Source organism: Ranitomeya imitator, chromosome 2 (genome assembly GCF_032444005.1).
Source record: "Ranitomeya imitator isolate aRanImi1 chromosome 2, aRanImi1.pri, whole genome shotgun sequence".
Lineage (NCBI taxonomy): Eukaryota > Metazoa > Chordata > Amphibia > Anura > Dendrobatidae > Ranitomeya > Ranitomeya imitator.
The window spans coordinates 801,806,562-801,824,185 of record NC_091283.1 but is presented as its reverse complement, the minus strand read 5'-3'; the positions used below and the strand labels follow the sequence as shown (position 1 = coordinate 801,824,185).

The 17,624-nt window shown below is 44.7% G+C and overlaps 1 protein-coding gene across 1 annotated transcript in view; it reads left to right on the top strand.

The window, feature by feature from the left end:
- The first annotated feature begins 4,641 nt into the window (after window positions 1-4,641).
- LOC138665856 (scavenger receptor cysteine-rich domain-containing protein DMBT1-like) overlaps window positions 4,642-17,624 on the top strand; it is an 81,746-nt gene continuing 68,763 nt past the window's right edge. The window contains exons 1-2 of the mRNA XM_069753760.1: window positions 4,642-4,711; window positions 7,226-7,240. Coding sequence (XP_069609861.1) covers window positions 4,648-4,711; window positions 7,226-7,240 — 79 coding nt within the window. The 5' untranslated portion in view covers window positions 4,642-4,647. The remainder of the gene's footprint in view (window positions 4,712-7,225; window positions 7,241-17,624) is intronic.

Genomic DNA, 17,624 nt, shown 5'->3' with positions numbered 1-17,624 from the left:
GAAATTTTTCTTGAACCTGTCCACCACCACCTGGATTACAGTGTTCCCTTCAGACACAGGTAGGTCCGTAATAAAATAGACCAGCAAATGAGTCCAAGGTCTGCTGGGAATCTCCAATGGTAGGAGAGCCCTTGATGGACGAGTATGTGAATTCTTAGAATGCGCACAGATATTGCAGGTGGCCACATACTCCTGAACATCCTTATAAGCACCTGGCCACCAAAAATGCGAAGTAGATCCGTGGTGACCTTATTCCCCAGATGTCCAGCCAGCACCGTATCATGATGTTCACTGAGGATTATAAGATAGAGATTGATCGGTACAAACAGTTTACTAAGTGGACAGGTAGTAGAGGCATCCCCTGAGCGTCAACAACCTGTCTTTCAAGATTGGAGCATATAGACACCATCACTACCCCTTTTTGTAAAATAGGTACTGGTTTGCTCTTATTGCCTCCCCCAGGAAGGCAACGAGACAAAGCATCTGCCTTAACATTTTTGCTCCTCAGCCTAAAAGGAACAAAAAAGTTCAACCTGGTAACGAATAATGCCCTTCTTGCCTGACCAGGTGAAAGACATTTTGCCGACTCCAAGTAAACCAGATTCTTATGCCCATTTGATAGCTAAGAGTTCCATATTACCAATATCATAGTTTCTCTTAGCTGGTGAAAGTTTTTTAGAAAAGTATGTGCATGGTGGCCATTTACCGGAGATGCACCCTGCGACAGGACAGCTACCACTCCTACCTCGGATGCATCCATCTCCACAATGAAAGGCTGAGTGACATCAGGCTGAATAAGTATCGGCGCAATGTGTCAAATGCCTCCCTGGCAAGACTGGACCACCTGGAGAAGTCCGTCCCCTTTTTAGTCATATCAATGAGCGGTTTGGCTGCTACCAAAAAGTTTTTTATGAATTTATGGTAGTAACTGGTGAAACCCAAAAACCTTGGTAAGGCCTTCAAATCCTCAGGACGATCCCACTCCAATACCGCCCGGACTCTCGCCAGATCCATGCGAAAACCGGTGGCAGATAATACATATCCAAGGAAAGGGATCTCTTCAACCAGGAACATACACTACTCGGGTTTGACATACAATTTATTGTCACGTAATATGTGTAGGACTTGTCTGACATGTCGCTGGTGTGACTCAAGGTCAGATGAATACACAGGAATATCATCCAGGTAGATAGCAACAAACCTGCCTACTAGGTGACTAAAGATGTCATTAATAAAGTGCTGGAAGACTGCGGGCGCGTTCATCAACCCAAAAGGCATCACCAGATTCTCCTAGTGTCCTTCTGGTGTATTGAATGCAGTCTTCCACTCATCCCCCTCCTTAATGTGAATGAGGTTGTACTCCCCCCTGAGGTCCATCTTAGAGAACGATTTTGCCCCAGCAATTTGATTAAAAAGTCAGGGATCAAAGGTAGCGGATATGGATCACGGACAGTGATCGCATTAAGTTCCCGGAAATCCAGGCAAGGACGTGACCCCCCATCCTTCTTCTTGACGAAAAAGAACCCGCAGCATGGGGAGAAGGGGACGGTCAGATATGACCCTTAGCCAGACTTTCCATAATATAGTCCTTCATGGCCTGCGTTTCTGGACATGAGATGTTATAGAGTCTGCTCTTGGTCAGCTTGGAACAAGGAACCAGATTAATGGCACAATCATAAGGATGATGAGGGGGAAGCTATTGGCTCCCTTGCTCAGAACATCCTTGAAGTCTGATAGGTAATGAGGAACAGACTGGGTATCCACCCTTGCCAACTGGGTACCCAAACAGTGTCCTTGACACTATTTACTCCACTTTACCACTTCCTGTATCATCCAATCAATTACCGGATTGTGCAGAGCGAGCCAAGGAACTCTCAGTACCACAGGTGAGGGTAGGTCCTCAAGCACATAGCAGTTTAAAATCTCAGAGTATATGGCCCCGACCTGTAGCTGTCAGTCACGGACCACCTGCGTGAAATGCCGAAATCGATAGCTATAATGGGTATCAGTCTGGACAAGGTATGTGAGACAAGGCCTTGGTCCCGAACAAACCTAGCATCAACCAAAGTAAACCCCGCCCCACTGTCCAAGAAGGCGGAACATATATGCTAGCCACCTTAGGGAGAGACCCAAGTTGGGCTAAATGTAGCGGGACGAAAGAGACCGAAAAGCCCTCTACTTAAAGGAAATACATAGTGGATGCTTTCCTGAAACGGAAAGTACTTGCAAGCAGCATAATACAAAGAATAGCAGGTTTACCCAGAATCCTTTGCAGTAGGCGGAGCTATGCAAATCATCTCTTTCCACCCCGGTCTAATCCACAGCGCTTGGAACCGCCAAGCGTGCAATGCTGTGGATTAGTTTCTAAATTTACACAGCCAACCAATTCCTACCTGTGGACACGTGTTTCGGGCTTTAGGCCCTCATCAGCACAGGGCTGGAATTGGTTGGCTGTATGGAGTGGGGCTCGGTGAGCAAGCGATACATATATGCTAGCCACCTTAGGGAGAGACCCAAGTTGGGCTAAATGTAGCGGGACGAAAGAGACCGAAAAGCCCTCTACTTAAAGGAAATACAAGAAGGCGGAAACGTCCACCTTATTTTCACCCACGTATAAAATAGCTGGAAGGGAAAAATGAGTCTTTCCCACCGAGGTTATTAGTACACCCGTGTTGCCAACCTCTCCGCAACCCACACCCGCTAGTTTTCTGGTGGTTTTTTAAACAAGTGACGGATAGGACTTGTGCTCACGAAATGACCCTTCTTGCCACAGCAGAAATACACTGCCCCCTTACGCCGGATTAATGCATGTTTGCTATGTTGGGATGCCGCACCCACCTGCATGGGTTCCACAGTGGAATACTGATCATGCTCAAACTTGGTTCTCCTGCCCCCAGAGGTGTCTCCCTATGTCTCTGGTGAAGACGGTGATCAACCCGGACTGCCAAAGACATGGCTGCCTAAAGGAAGGCTAACACATCCTTTACTCTCACAGAGAGACCCTTGTAGAACTCACTACAGAGGGCCGGGTCATTCTACCTACTGTCAGTGGCCCACCGCCAGAACTCGGAGCAGTATTTCTCTGCCAGACGGTCTCCTAGCTGAAGTTGGCACAGAGACACGATCATACACGATTTCCACCTCTCGTGTCTCCCCTTTTCCTCATAGTTTTGTAAGCTTGCGAGCAGGGCTCTCATTCCTCTTGGTATCTATTTTGAACTGTGATTTCTGTTATGCTGTAATGTCTATTGTCTGTACAAGTCCCCTCTATAATTTGTAAAGCGCTGCGGAATATGTTGGCGCTATATAAATAAAATTATTATTATTATTATACACCAAGCTGAAAGCCTGAAAGAAGCCCTCTACTGTCTGGAGTAACTGTGAGTCATATGGGAGTAAAATGCCCATGCTTGCGGGTCCCCCTGCAGGAGTGAGATAACAATCCCCCCCTGTTGCTCATCTGTACCTGAGGATACCGGATGCAGCCAAAAATAAAGTTAACAGGCCTCAACAACAAACTTGTCCCACCCACCAGAGAACCTGCCTGGCAGTGAGACCTTGGACGCCACAACAGTTTGCCTGGAGGGCGAGATCACCACACCAGATATAACAAGGTGCTGTGAAACCACTGTGAGGAAATCTGCCACCTCCAAACTGAGCTGCTGCAACTGCCCTGTCAGCTCTGTGATACGATCCATCATGGATCCGAAAAAGGCTTTCGGTCTAAGTTAATGTCACAATAGGACTGGCAAATAAACTGGGACCAGGGCACCTTTCCTGGCTCTAGCACTAGGGGGCATCCTAGATTACCCTGTTCCCCAGGATACCTCAGATGGTGAGGATGCTGACCTCAAACCTTGCCTTGTCTCCTAGCTGCAGCCCTGCATCTGTCCTCTTTCCCCACCTGGGGAAGAAAGACGCTACCGTGTAACGCAGTACACCAACCCGACAGATAGGGGAACAAAGACAATGGTAAAAGAAAATTCCACTCACACAAATATACTCTCACAAATAACAGAGGTATTCACCAGGGTGTGAAGGACAGGGGAAGAAAATAAGGCAGGTAAGGATGAGGAATTTTCAAGCGTATGAACCAAACAACAGTCACAAAATAAACTCCTCCAGCTCTCCTGACACCAGCTCCTCACTCTCCAGGTCTATCTAGCAAGTGCTAACTCAGACAACGGTCTGACCAGAAGACCTTGCTTTTATAGGAGACAGGAGTGGCTAATGGAGCTCAGCTGAATGTATGAATGTAGGGATTTCCACATGGCCAATTAAACCCTATCCTGCTGAAAGAAAACAAACACATTTAATACATCAGAGAAGTGCTTCTTCTCAGCGGCGAAGCAGGAGCCATCAGACGCTGCGGTCTTCTGGCACGTCTTTGTCATGGTAACTCCATGACACCTGGTGCTTGCATAAAACTGAAAACAACCTAACAATAATTCAATAGAACCTTCAATGCCAAAAGATAAAGATGTTGACAGCTCATTAACTTCAATGCCAGATAAGAAAACTTATAGCTCTTAATAACGTCACTACACTTTGCCAGTTTCCTCATTGATTAATGGATTATGATAAAATGTCACAACCATTTCCGATACATATAAGCAGTGTAATGTACTCATTTATTCATTAGTCAACATGAAGACCTTGATGATCATACTTATTGTTGCGCATCTGACCTTGAACCTTCCTTCTGTTACAGGTGAGAAAAGACTACTTTCATATCCTGAAACTATTCTTATAGTCTACTAATATTTCAAAATAGTAACAGGAGTTTTCAGACCACATAGGTAAATCTTAATTGATTAACAAACACAATAAAAACAGTTAAAAGGAGTGTGTCAATGCAGAAGCTTATTCCACCAGGTAAGAGAAAACATTAATACCATAGAATACACATGGGTTGTAGTTGTGGTAAAATATAGCACTAGTGTGAGTAAAAATTTACCATAGTATAACCAAAGGAAACAAAATATCCAATCAGAATAAAAAGGTAAATAAAGTATGTAAAGAAATGCCCTGCACCTATTCATCCAAAGTTCAGCCAAGTAGACGAAGAAAACAATATAAGTAATTAAAAATAATGAAAAGAGTGCCAAATTGCACATTAGCCCGAATAGGGTGTTAGGAAACTGTCAAATGACTAATTGGAAGAGTTGCATCCTGAAGAAGCTTGAAGAAGCTATTTGCAAAACATGCATCAGAGAGTGGGTACCTGGAGACTTGTATGAGTTACGCATCATTTCTTATATTCATTTGTCTTTATAATTTTGAAATATGTTCATTTGAGGGGTCATGAATGATGCTTTTTTCCTATACTAATATGATATCATATGATAACATATTTATGCACTTGCACCTGAAGGATATTTTATTCATGATCAGGTCCAAATATACTAATGACCTTGCAATTCATATTTATGATATTTAAGGTTTTTGTTTGTATATATGGGATGGCTACTCATGTTATCTAGATTCCCTTTCTATGTACTACATTCCCATAGAATGTAAGTCCGCAAGGACAGGGTCCTCTCCCCTCTGTACCAGTCTGTCACTGTAAACTTGTTTACTGTAAACGTTATCTCTAACTCTGTATGTAACCCCTTTCTCATGTACAGCACCATGGAATTAATGGTGCTATATAAATAAATAATAATAATAATAATAGTAATAATAATAATATGTGCATCCTATCAGTCCTGTATTCTCAGTCCTCCTGTGGCTTGCTTACTGTGTGGACGTTTCTGGAACTTCTTATGATATGATGACATGTTTTTAGTATGATTTAATAAATATAATATTTTTATTCTCCTTAAAGTGATTTATTATTCATTAACAAAGATGAACCTTTCACTATTTGACCTGAAAACTCCAGTTATTATACAAGGTTTTCATGTTTTTTTTAAGGAGGGACCCCTACTACTGTGGTCAAATATAAGTATTTAAAGGGCCTCTGTCACCCCCTCCAGCCGTTATAAACTAAAAGAGCCACCTTGTGCAGCAGTAATGCTGCATTCTAACAAGGTGGCTCTTTTAGTTCTTGGTGCAGTTATTCCCAAAATAAAGTGTTTTATAACGTCTCCAAAATACCTGTCTTTAGACAGGGAGTCAGGTCTTAACCCCCCTGCTTGAAATGCCACACTGCCGTCACTCAAATCTTCAGGAATGCCGGGCGCCGCCCCCTCCGCACTGTTTTCCCATGAAATCCGGCGCCTGTGCTGTGTAGTACTGGCTGGGGCAGGCGCAGTCTGCAAGACTGGATGTGACGTCAGACGGCCGAGCTCACTGCACCTGCACCAGCCAGTACTAATCAGCGCAGGCACCGGATTTAATGGGAAAACAGCGCAGGGGGGCGGCGCCCCTAAAGATTTGAGTGACGGCAGTGTGGCATTTCAAGCAGGGGGGTTAAGACCTGCCTCCCTGTCTAAAGACAGGTATTTTGGAGAAGTTATAAAACACTTTATTTTGGGAATAAATGCACCAAAAACTAAAAGAGCCACTTTGTTAGAATGCAGCATTACTGCTGCACAATGTGGCTCTTTTAGTTTATAACGGCTGGAGGGGGTGACAGTGGCCCTTTAATATTTCAAAATGTTTAAATATATGCATGTGACAAGGCTCATTAAAGGGTTGACATTGACTGTTAGGATTGTTACTTCCGATTGGTGGCACTAGAGTTCTAGTCCTCTTCCTCTCTGAAGAGACAATTTGCATATTTCCCAGAGGAGCATTGCGGCTTTAAGTCTCCTGATCTCGGCATGCTTATCATGTCACTCTCTGCAAGGAGAAATGTTACTACTTGGATCACGGTCAGACACCTCTCACACAACCAAACCAGATCTCACACTTTGCACTGACGAGGGGCAGTACCCTGAAACACAGTGTTCGCAAACTGAGATTCTGGTTTGGCTTTTATCCTAAGTCATGTGACAAGGCTCGATAAAGGGTCGACATTGACTTTTAGGATTGCTACTTCCAATAGGTGGCACCAGAGTTCTAGTCCTCTTGCTCTCTGAAGAGACTATTTGCATATTTCCCAGAGGAGCATGGCGGCTTTAAGTCTCCTCATCTCGGCATGCTTATCATGTCACTCTCCGCAAGGAGAAACGTTACTACTTGAATTACTTTTATGATTATAAAATTCCAACTGTTATGAGACATACAACTTGATTATCTCATGTGACAAGTAAACTAACTTTGATTTTTGTCCTTACAGATGCACAGACAACAAGTAAGTACAGAATGCTTATTCATAACAGTACAGATTTATGTTTTAATGCATACTTTTTGACTCCATGTACAATATAGTGAAATCTCATTAGTTTTGGTTATATAGGGGATGTTATATATATATATATATATATATATACAGGTTGCTAGACTGCTGAAAAAAGTATTAACCTCTTAACAATCCCCGATACGCATTAAAATGGCAGCCAATAAGGGACCTTAATCCCTTATTGCCATTTTAAAACAGCGATTGGGAAAAAGCCTATAGCATATACCTATTCTCTGGGGTGTCAGCTACTGGGGGTAGCAGAGACCCTGTTGAACACGATCAGGGCCAATTTTCCAGTGCCTAATCATCATTGAATAACGGCGATCACGTAAAAAGTGTGCCCTCTGTTAACCACTTTACCAACCGAGATGTATCCATACATCCCTGTAACCTGGTACTTATTGGCCTGGGACATATAGATACATCCAAGTGATTTTGTGTGCACAGAGGCTGTGTGTGCACGATCACCGCCGTGTGTCAGCTGATTTTGACAGCTGACACCCGTCACTCAGTGCCAGGAGTGGTCCCGCACTGCTCCCAGCACTTTAACCCCCTAAATGCTGTGATCGAAGTCGATCACAGCATTTTGGGAGCAGGCAGAGGGAAGAAAGCCCCTCTGACTTTAGATCAGAGACCCCCCAACATCATCGCGGGGTCCCGATAGTTGCCATGGTGATCCGATGTTGTCATGACCACATCTGGCTCACCAGAGCTAGCAAAGTTGCTTGATCATGCTCAAAGCATAATCAGAAACTTTGTCAGTGTAGCGCTGACAGCTTGCATAACATATGGATGCTGCTGCATCCTTCTAATATATAAAGCTGAATGTGTGTGTGTGTACGTATATGTATGTATGTATGTGTGTATGTGTCTATGTCCGGGATTGGCATCTGCACTGTCGCAGCTACAGCCACAAAATTTTGCACAGTCACGCATCTGGACCCCGAGAGCTTCATAGGCTATGTTGTGAGGCGAAATTTTAACCCCGCACATTCCAATTCACCAAACAATTTTGCCCCTATCTACATAATGGGAAAAAGTGAAAGGAAAAGTGTTGGAGACAAATTGACAGCTGCCAGATGTGAACAACGGGGACTTAAAGAATGAGAGCGATGGCGCCAAACAGTATATACCGTACAGTTGCTAAGGTGGGGCCCTGACATATGGGATACTCACCACACACGGGGATATGAACACACAAAATGCGCCACACACTACCACATGCTTGAACACATATACCACCCTCAGCAAACATTTCACCACACATACACCAATCTCGCCACATAAAAATTGAAACACAAAAGTCATCACTCAAAACTCGCCACGCGCAAAATTCACCACATACAAAACTCGCCACATGCAAAACTAGGCTCACGCCAAACTCGCCACACGTGCAAAAGTCACCTCATGGAAAACTCGCCACACAGAAAATTTGCTACATGAACAAAAGTTGCAACACATGCAAAAGTTGCCTCACACGAAACTTGCACATACTCAAAACGCACCACACATAAAACTCGCCACGCGCAAAACTCGCCATGCGCAAAACTTACTGCACACAACTTCCTACACTAACCTGTCACATGCAACTCAACACACAAAAATTTGCTACACGCATGTCACCACAAAAAACTCATCTCACAAAAGTTGCTATATGCATGTCGCCACACGCAACTCAACACACACAACTTGACACATGAAACTCGCCCTAAAACACACACAAGTCTGGTATTATCCTTCAAAAATAAAAATCTGCTTAATAAGCAGACAAATTACAAGAGCAACAACTGTACCATATAGGAAATACGGCAGCTGTCAGTCACATGATCTGTCTATTATGTGTATGTGTGAGCTAATATATACTGCCAGGGAGGAGGGCTTCCTGTTGGCTGGGGATTTATCAGGCTGCCAATAGCAACCAATCACAGCTCAGTTTCTATTTTTCTACAGTTAATTAATCTGAGCTCTGATTGGTTAATATAGGCAACAAAGGACATTCTCAGTAAAACAAAGCTTGTGTGAGGTAATACAGTGTCAGTTAGGGTGTGTTGGTGGAAAGGCTGATGTCAGTCACATTACCTCTATGTGAGAGGATATAGAAACTGCTAGTTACAGACCATTTTTACCACAATAATGCCTCATAAAAAAAGGAATTCCATGGCACGAATGTCAGGTGATGAGAAAAGAAAAGCTTCATTATGGGCCAATAAAAAATGTGAAGACCGAGAAACAAGGCTGACACACATGAGAATAGCAGCTTCTTCCTCAAGAGCCAATGAACTTTCTGAGCAGAGGGAAGCGAAGCTTGCAGAAAAGAGAACAAGAGCTGCTTCCTCAAGGGCCAATTAACTTTCTGAAGAGAGGGAAGCGAGGCATGCAGACATGAATATATTTTTGTTAACACATTCTCTTTTGCTAACAGCAGTTATTAACCAGGGCGAAGCCAGGTAGTACAGCTAGTATACTATACAAGCGATCAGACTGCAAAAGATGAAAGTCCCATATTGGGACAAAGTAAAAAATGTAAAAAAAAAAGTTTAAAAAAGTTTTAAAAGACATATAAAAATATAACAAATTCTGATAATAAAAAAACAAATATATTGTATTCATGAATAAATATGTTTATGAAAAAAATCTAAACAATAAAAGTACACATATTTGTTATTGATGATTTTTGTTCATTCTGCCTCCCAAAAATTGGAATAGAAAGTGATAAAAAAATCATGTCCCACAAAAAGACGCCATATGACATTATTCATGTTGTTTGCAAGACTTCTTTTATTTTCCAGCATACCTTTAATGCGTTTACCATATTTATTACTTCTACTCACCTGCCTACCTACTTTCTTTGCATGCCCAAGCCCTGTGTCACGCCGTTAATGGCGATAAAGGGGCAGGACGGCGTACTGGGACCCGCACCTGTCCCTGCCACTATAATGGGGCCCTGGCTTTCCCTTATCTCAGGGGTACCTATGATGGTTAGGAGGCCTGAGCCGCCAGCGTATCCCTGTCTCCTGTGCAGGCCCTATCAGTGGCCCCCTCTCCCCCCAAGGGACACACTGCACCAGTGTATAAATACAACAACTAACAGGGTATACAGACAAGGTAACTAAAAGTCTCAAACTCACCAAATGCTCACACAACCACAGAGGAAACACAGAGAAGGTAAGAGAAGGAAAATACTAGGAATGGAAAACAGGTTTAACATGCAACCAAAACAGCAGACACCAATCTCTGTAAATAAACCTCCAAGCTCCAATACTACGCTCCTTCACACTCCAAGCCAGGCAGCTGAACTGATCACTGACAATAGCTGTAGTCAGGGCTGGGTCTATATAGAGGATGAGATTACAAAATCCACTTCATCTGAGAGACCCAGCTCTCAGGAACTCAGCAATAAGGTTAACTCCTGCAATGCTGGCACAAAGCAGCCAGGTCAGAATACAGGAGAAGAGCTTCTGTTCACTGTGTGTGAATGAGGCCCAGAGCGCTGTGGTTCTCTGGAACCTCCCTGTCGTGGGTAGCCCCGTGACACCCTGCCCCCTAACTCCTCATTGACCTCTACTGTCTCATCCTCTCTGTCCACTCTATCCCTTATATACATAACTACCCTCCCTCCCACCAGATCCTAGTTTAAAAGTTCCTCTATCCATTTGGCCATTGTTTCCCTCAGCACAGCCAAAAATTAGATGGAAGAGGGACTCAGATACACCCTGTATTAGACATAAAGGAGGGCATAATACACTGTTTGATCAAATTGTCATGTAGTGGTACTCCCAGACTCATAAAGGCCATAAAGGCTATGCACTAAGTGCAAAGCCTGCCAAAAATTACAAGCTGGTTTATCCATACACTCTTGAAGGCACCAACTGTAGTGCCTCATTCAAAGATTGTGAGCAAAGTGTAGTTGCGGTACTCTTACACTCATAAAGGCTCTGCACACAGTGCAAAACCAAAAAAATTATAAGGAGGGTCATCCATTCACCTTTAAATGCAACAACTGGAGTGCCTCATAGAAAAGTTAACAAAGTGTTATTGATGTACTTCTGCACTCATATTTTGCACAATGTGCAAAGCCAGGAAAAAATTATAAGGAGGGACATCCATACATTCTTGAAGGCACCAGGTGGAGTGCATCTGTCTACATTCTCTGCTGACAGGTGAAAGTACCTTTCTGTTATGAGCCCCTGGCAGCACTGAAAGCTCGCTCAGACAAGACACTAGTGGCAAGGCAGCACAGCACCTTCAAGGCAGAGAGGAATAGCTTATGACAAGATTCCATCTTTGAGACCCAACATTTGAAGGTCATAGAGGAATAAAAGTGTATGCTGGTTTGTTCTGCCAGGTATTGCTTGATAATCTTTAAAAAGTTTTCCCTCCATTGTCAAAAATACCCAGTCATTAGACAATCGATGCTGGGAGCATGTCATGAAATTGGCCCAAGCTTTTGGCAATGTGCCCATGCCGCTGCTGTGTGTTTTCTTAGCATCTCTTCCTTGGTTGTACAAGGATGCTTTCCCCATGCCGCTAGCATTGTCTGATGGGAATTTTTTTTACTTATTTTCCACAATGACTTTCTCGTATCAATTTCAACACCACTATCTGTGCCTGGATGCGCTACTGTAGAAAGGAAGGTCGCCGTGTGCTCACTTCTGACGATCGCACCTCATAAGTCATCGACTTACATTGCTACAGAGGTCTTTTGGCCTACCAGTTAACCATTTCATTTGCGATGTTCTGACAGGGTGGAACTACATTCTTCACATGTTGCAGCAACTGTGGCAGCATAAATGAGCCCTGGTGCAGTATGTCTTTTTACATAGACTGGGCCAACAATGTTAGGTGCAAATCACATTTGTGGAGTGGGCACAGAGGAAGGACCTCTTCCCCCTTCTGCACAGTTTTGAAATGGCAACTAAGATGGTTAATGCTGATGATTCCATCATCAGCATCTCTATTCTGGTCATCAACATGCTGCAGCACAATTTGAATAGTCTGCGTGAGGAGGTGGTGTTATAATAATAATAATCTTTATTTTATATAGCGCCAAAATATTCCACAACGCTTTACAGTTTGCACACATTATCAGGTATAGAAAGGGGGGAAAAGGAAATAAATCCAAAACGATAACTTTATGTCATGAATAAAATTGCTTTATTATAAAGTGTAAGGCAAGGGGACAGTGATGACAACAGAGTCATCCAACAGTATTAAAAACAAATAGTGCATACGAGACACCAGGACACTGCCTACTGATCCATAGTAACAAATTAGTGCACCACACTAGTGCAACAAATCAGGATAACCTGGTCAATATGGGGCGGACACCGAGGCGCTGCGCTGATTCTGGATCGGTCTCACTTTGGGGTGATGTATTTATATTTACTATCGCTTTATATAGCTTATGGTGGTACTGTGATACTATATGGTGTGTTTAAGACTATGGTCGATTACATTGCGACTGGTGAGCACCTTAATCTGATATGACATCTTATTTTGCCCCATATTGACCAGGTTATCCTGATTTGTTGCACTAGTGTGGTGCACTAATTTGTTACTATGGATCAGTAGGCAGTGTCCTGGTGTCTCGTATGCACTATTTGTTTTTAATACTGTTGGATGACTCTGTTGTCATCACTGTCCCCTTGCCTTACACTTTATAATAAAGCAATTTTATTCATGACATAAAGTTATCGTTTTGGATTTATTTCCTTTTCCCCCCTTTCTATATATGCTTAAGATAACTGTCTGGATCCATTATTAGGACAGAGTTAGGTCTACTGGGAATATTCTTATACAGATATCACTCTTGTAATGTACTATTGTTACAATTTTCCCAGATGCTAGGTTATAGACACTATCTGCCCTTGGTTACCCCTATTCTTACACATTATCAGGTATGGACTGGGACTGAAATTTAGCCCTGGCATTTGCAATCAGAAAGGCCCATGTTGCCCCCTGTTTCCAAGCACCAGATGGGGAAATATTACTAACATTACCCTGGATGGAGCAAGATTTACTACAAGACCAATATTTATAATGATACCTGTGGCCTGCTGGGGTAAGGGTTAACAGTATGGGTGTCTTGAGAACACAGATTCTGTTAACAACGTAGTAGACAAGGCAGTACATGACCAGACAGGCCCTTATGCACATTATTATCACTGTCCCCGTTGGGGCTCACAATCTAAATTCCCTATCAGTATGTCTATGGAATGTGGGAGGAAACCGGAGTACCTGGAGGAAACCCACGCAAACGCGGGGAGAACATACAAACTCAATGCAGATGGTGTCCAAAGTGGGATTTGAACCAAGGACTCCAGTGCTGCAAGGCTGCACTGCTAACCACTGAGCCACCGTGCTGCCCAGAGGAAGAGGTGGAAGCAAAGGAGGATGCTGAAGGTATAACAATATTTCAAATTCCCGGACTGTCTTCGCTCAGGGGGGTGCCATGGGTGGGTGGCATACAGTAATTTAGAAGGGCACATGGTACCAGACAAACTGTTAGTAAAGATGCAGGAGCCAAGGAACAAATGGAGGAGGAAGAGGTGATGGACGTGCAACAGTCATGAGATAAAGAGGATGATTATCCCTTCTCTGTTGTCCGTGGTTGGCTAGAGGGGATGGAGGCAGCAACCTTGAGTTTTATCCAATACACCATGGAATTGGACCTCATGGAAGCGCCTGACACATGAGCGCCTTCTTTCTTCAACATGATGCTCACATTCCTACGGTTGGAAATAGTGCTGATCACTGGTTTGCTACTCTGTTAGATTCATGGTACAAGAGTAAATTTAGCCAGATGCTTCCCCCTAGAAAGGGATGCGCTCATGCTGGAGTATTGAAAAACACTTGTAGACAATCATAAGAGTGATTTTCCTCAAGACAGCAGTGAAACACGCAGTGTGCATCGCAGTTCTACATGTCCAACTCTGGGAACGTCAAGGCGTCTTTGTAAAAATATTACCTCAGCAGTGTAAGTGGCATAAGCAATTTCTGTGAGTTGTTTCACATATTTTTTAGACCAGCCCAATGCACCAGCAGTGTACAAGTCTGACAAGTCTTGAATGACTAGAGAGGGTGGTGCAGGAATATTTGGAGCTCAATATCAATGCCATCAGGGGGGTGGGTTGGACCCTTTTGTATTTTGTTCTTTAAAATGGAAGAGTGGCCTGAGCTTGCTTGTCACACCTTGGAGGTTTTGTCATCTCCAGCAGCCAGCATTCTCTCAGAACATGTCTGCAGTGCTGCTGGTGGTGTCCTGATGGATAAGCACATCCGGCTATCTCCTGAAAGTGCCGACTGCCTAACTTTCATTAAAAAGAAGAAGCCATGGATCGCCAATGACTTTTGCACCCTAGTCGCAGACTGGGCAGACTAGGCAATTGTGTAGTTTTTAGTGTCATGCATTGATCTTGCATTATTGCAGTCTGTGCCACCTTTGCCGTGGCTTCTGTGTCTGCTGTTTCTACTTCTGCTGATGTTACAAACAATTTCCTGAAATGTAGAGACTCGAACTTGGGTCTCCATCTAGTGGGTTGCCTGTAGTGGAAGGTGTGCCAGAGACTTTTTATTCTGTTTCTATTCTGTGGAAATGTATACCACTATAGTGGTATGTGACAATAATTTTTTGAAATGTGGAGACTCCAAGGTGGGTCTCCATCTGGTCAGTTGACTGTAGTGGAAGGTGTGTCAGATGCCTATTATACTGTTTCTACACTGTAGAAATTGATGCCACTTCAGTGGTGTGTGACAATAATTTTTTGAAATGTAGAGACTTCAATTTGGGTCTACAAATGGTGGGTTGCTGTGAGAGGATGGGGTGTCAGAGGCTTTTTATACTTTTTCTTCTGTGTGGAAATTGATGCCACTTTAGCGAAGTGTGACAATATTTTTATGATATTTGGAGACTCCAAGTTGGTTTGCCTGTAGTAGAAGGTGTGTCAGTGTTAGGGCTGGCGGAACGCACCGAATAAATATAAAGATAGTAAAAGGTGCATTTGCAGCCCGGGGTCCACCATGCAGAGATGGAACCTGCTGCTGGGTAATGGCGGCACTATACGGCGGTACTACACCAGAATAAACACGGGTTCCGTCACCCGGTATGAACAGATGCGAGCTCTGTTGCTTCATAGAGTTGCAGGGAAACAAAGGAAATGCTGTGCTCTGTTAGCAGTCACAGGGTGCAGCAGATGGACGCTCCCTGAAACTCACCCCCACTATGCTGGTGATTGATCTCGCTCTGACCCTGGTGGCTTTTGAGCACACACCTGAGGACGCCCTGAGTCAGATGCTGAGATCAAGCAGGAGTTCCCACCCTACACTGACCGGTTGTCAGGACTGATTAAAGATTACAGCACAGAGTGCGTACAGTGCCGCTCTGGCAGACACCACTAACCACCCTAACTAGAGCTAGGAAAGCGCACTGATTGCGCACGGCGCCGCACTGGTGGTCACTGCTGGTTTGACTCAGTAGGTTCATGCTTTTGTGTCTAGGATAGCACTGTCAGCTTCAACATTCGCGAGCAATCAACAACACTAGGAATGGGAATGATTGAGGAGCCTTTACCAGATCAAGCATGCATCCACACACACACAATATAAGGTTTACACTAGCACATGGTCGTGTGGCCACACAAAACTTTTATAGAGGAAGCTCTCCGGGACCTTCCTAGTGGTCCAATAGGAGATGCTACAGGACCTGGGCATGTGACCCCCGACCTCCAATGATAGGTCATCCCTTGGGCATGCTCAGTAGAGGAAAAGCAAGGCTTAGTCCCAGGAGATTAGTCCTGCTGATCAGTGCTGGTTACAATGGCTGAGCCTACAAGGGCATCAGTAATCAAGCACACAGTATCTGCCTGAGCCAGACGCTGGAGAAGAATGGGAGAGGAGCGGAGGTGGTTCGAGATTCCCCCTGTGCAGCAGCGGGAACTCGACACGTAACATTACCCCCCTCCTTGGACCTTGGACCTCGCTGAGCTCAAAGGCCGCAATGAGCTGCGGAGCCCGAATGAGCTCCGCAGGCTTCCGGGACCTGTCCTCTGGGCCATGACCCTTCCAATCCATCAAATAGAATTTTTTGCCACATATTACCTTACATCCCATGATGGCGTTCACCTCGTAATCGTCTGTAGACGAACCCGGTGCCCCGGCAGATGACTCGGAAAACCAGAACATGTGAACGGGCTTTAGGAGGGCCAGATGGTAGACCACAGGGCTAACCTGTTCCAGGACCTTGAAGGGAACCAAGCAGCGAGGTGCAAACTTAGTGGACTCAACTCACAGCCTGATGTCACGGGCGGAGAGCCACACTAAATTGCCAGGAGCAAAGGTCAGAGTGTGGTGCCGATGTGCATCGGCGGAGACCCTCATTCTCTCCTTGGAGGCCTCGATGGCATCCTGTATGTGGTACCAAATGTCACATGCCTCCAAAGCTCAGTCTGCCACCCTGAAGTCGGTGGAAGACACGGGCATGGGCACAGGAACCCGCGGATGCTGGCCATAATTAAGGAGGAATGGGGTCTGCCCAGTGGTGTTGGCTATGGCGTTGTTCAGTGCAAACTCTGCCTACGGTAGCAAGGATGCCCAGTTATCCTGCCTGGCTGAGACAAAATGGTGCAGGTATGTGACCAGGGTCTGGTTGGCTCTCTCTACCAATCCATTTGTCTCAGGATGGTATGCTGAAGAGAGATTCAGCTTGATGCTGAGAAGACGACAAAGCTCTCTCCAGAACCAAGACGCAAACTGGGGACCCTGTTCACTGACAATTTTGTCTGGCATACCATGTAGGCAGAAAACGTGCTTAATAAACAACGCTGCCAAGGCCCATGCAGAAGGTTGCTGTGGAAGGGGCACCAAGTGCACCATTTTGGAAAAATGGTTGGTGACTACCCAAACAATGGTGCAGCTACGGGACTTGGGTAAGCCCACTACGAAGTCCATCCTAACCATTTCCCAGGGCCTGTCCACCACTGGCAGGGGTAAAGTAGCCCAGCAGGCCATTGTCGGGGAGAGTTATTTTTTGGCGCAGGAGACACACGCCCGAACATAGTCTCCGACATCATGGGCAATATGTGGCCACCAGTACATCCTTGCCAGAAGCTCAGATGTCCTTTTGGTCCCAAAGTGTCCACCCACCCTGGATGAGTGAGCCCAAGATAGAACCTCTGGTCGCATATTAGATGGCACAAAAGTCTTTCCTGGTGGCACAGACTCTAGCAAAACTGGGGCCACGGTCCTCAGGCTCTCTGAAGGGACAATAAGCCGAGGCTCCTCCTCTGATGACACTACGGAGCAGGAGAGAGCGTCGGCACAAATGTTCTTCTCCCCAGAA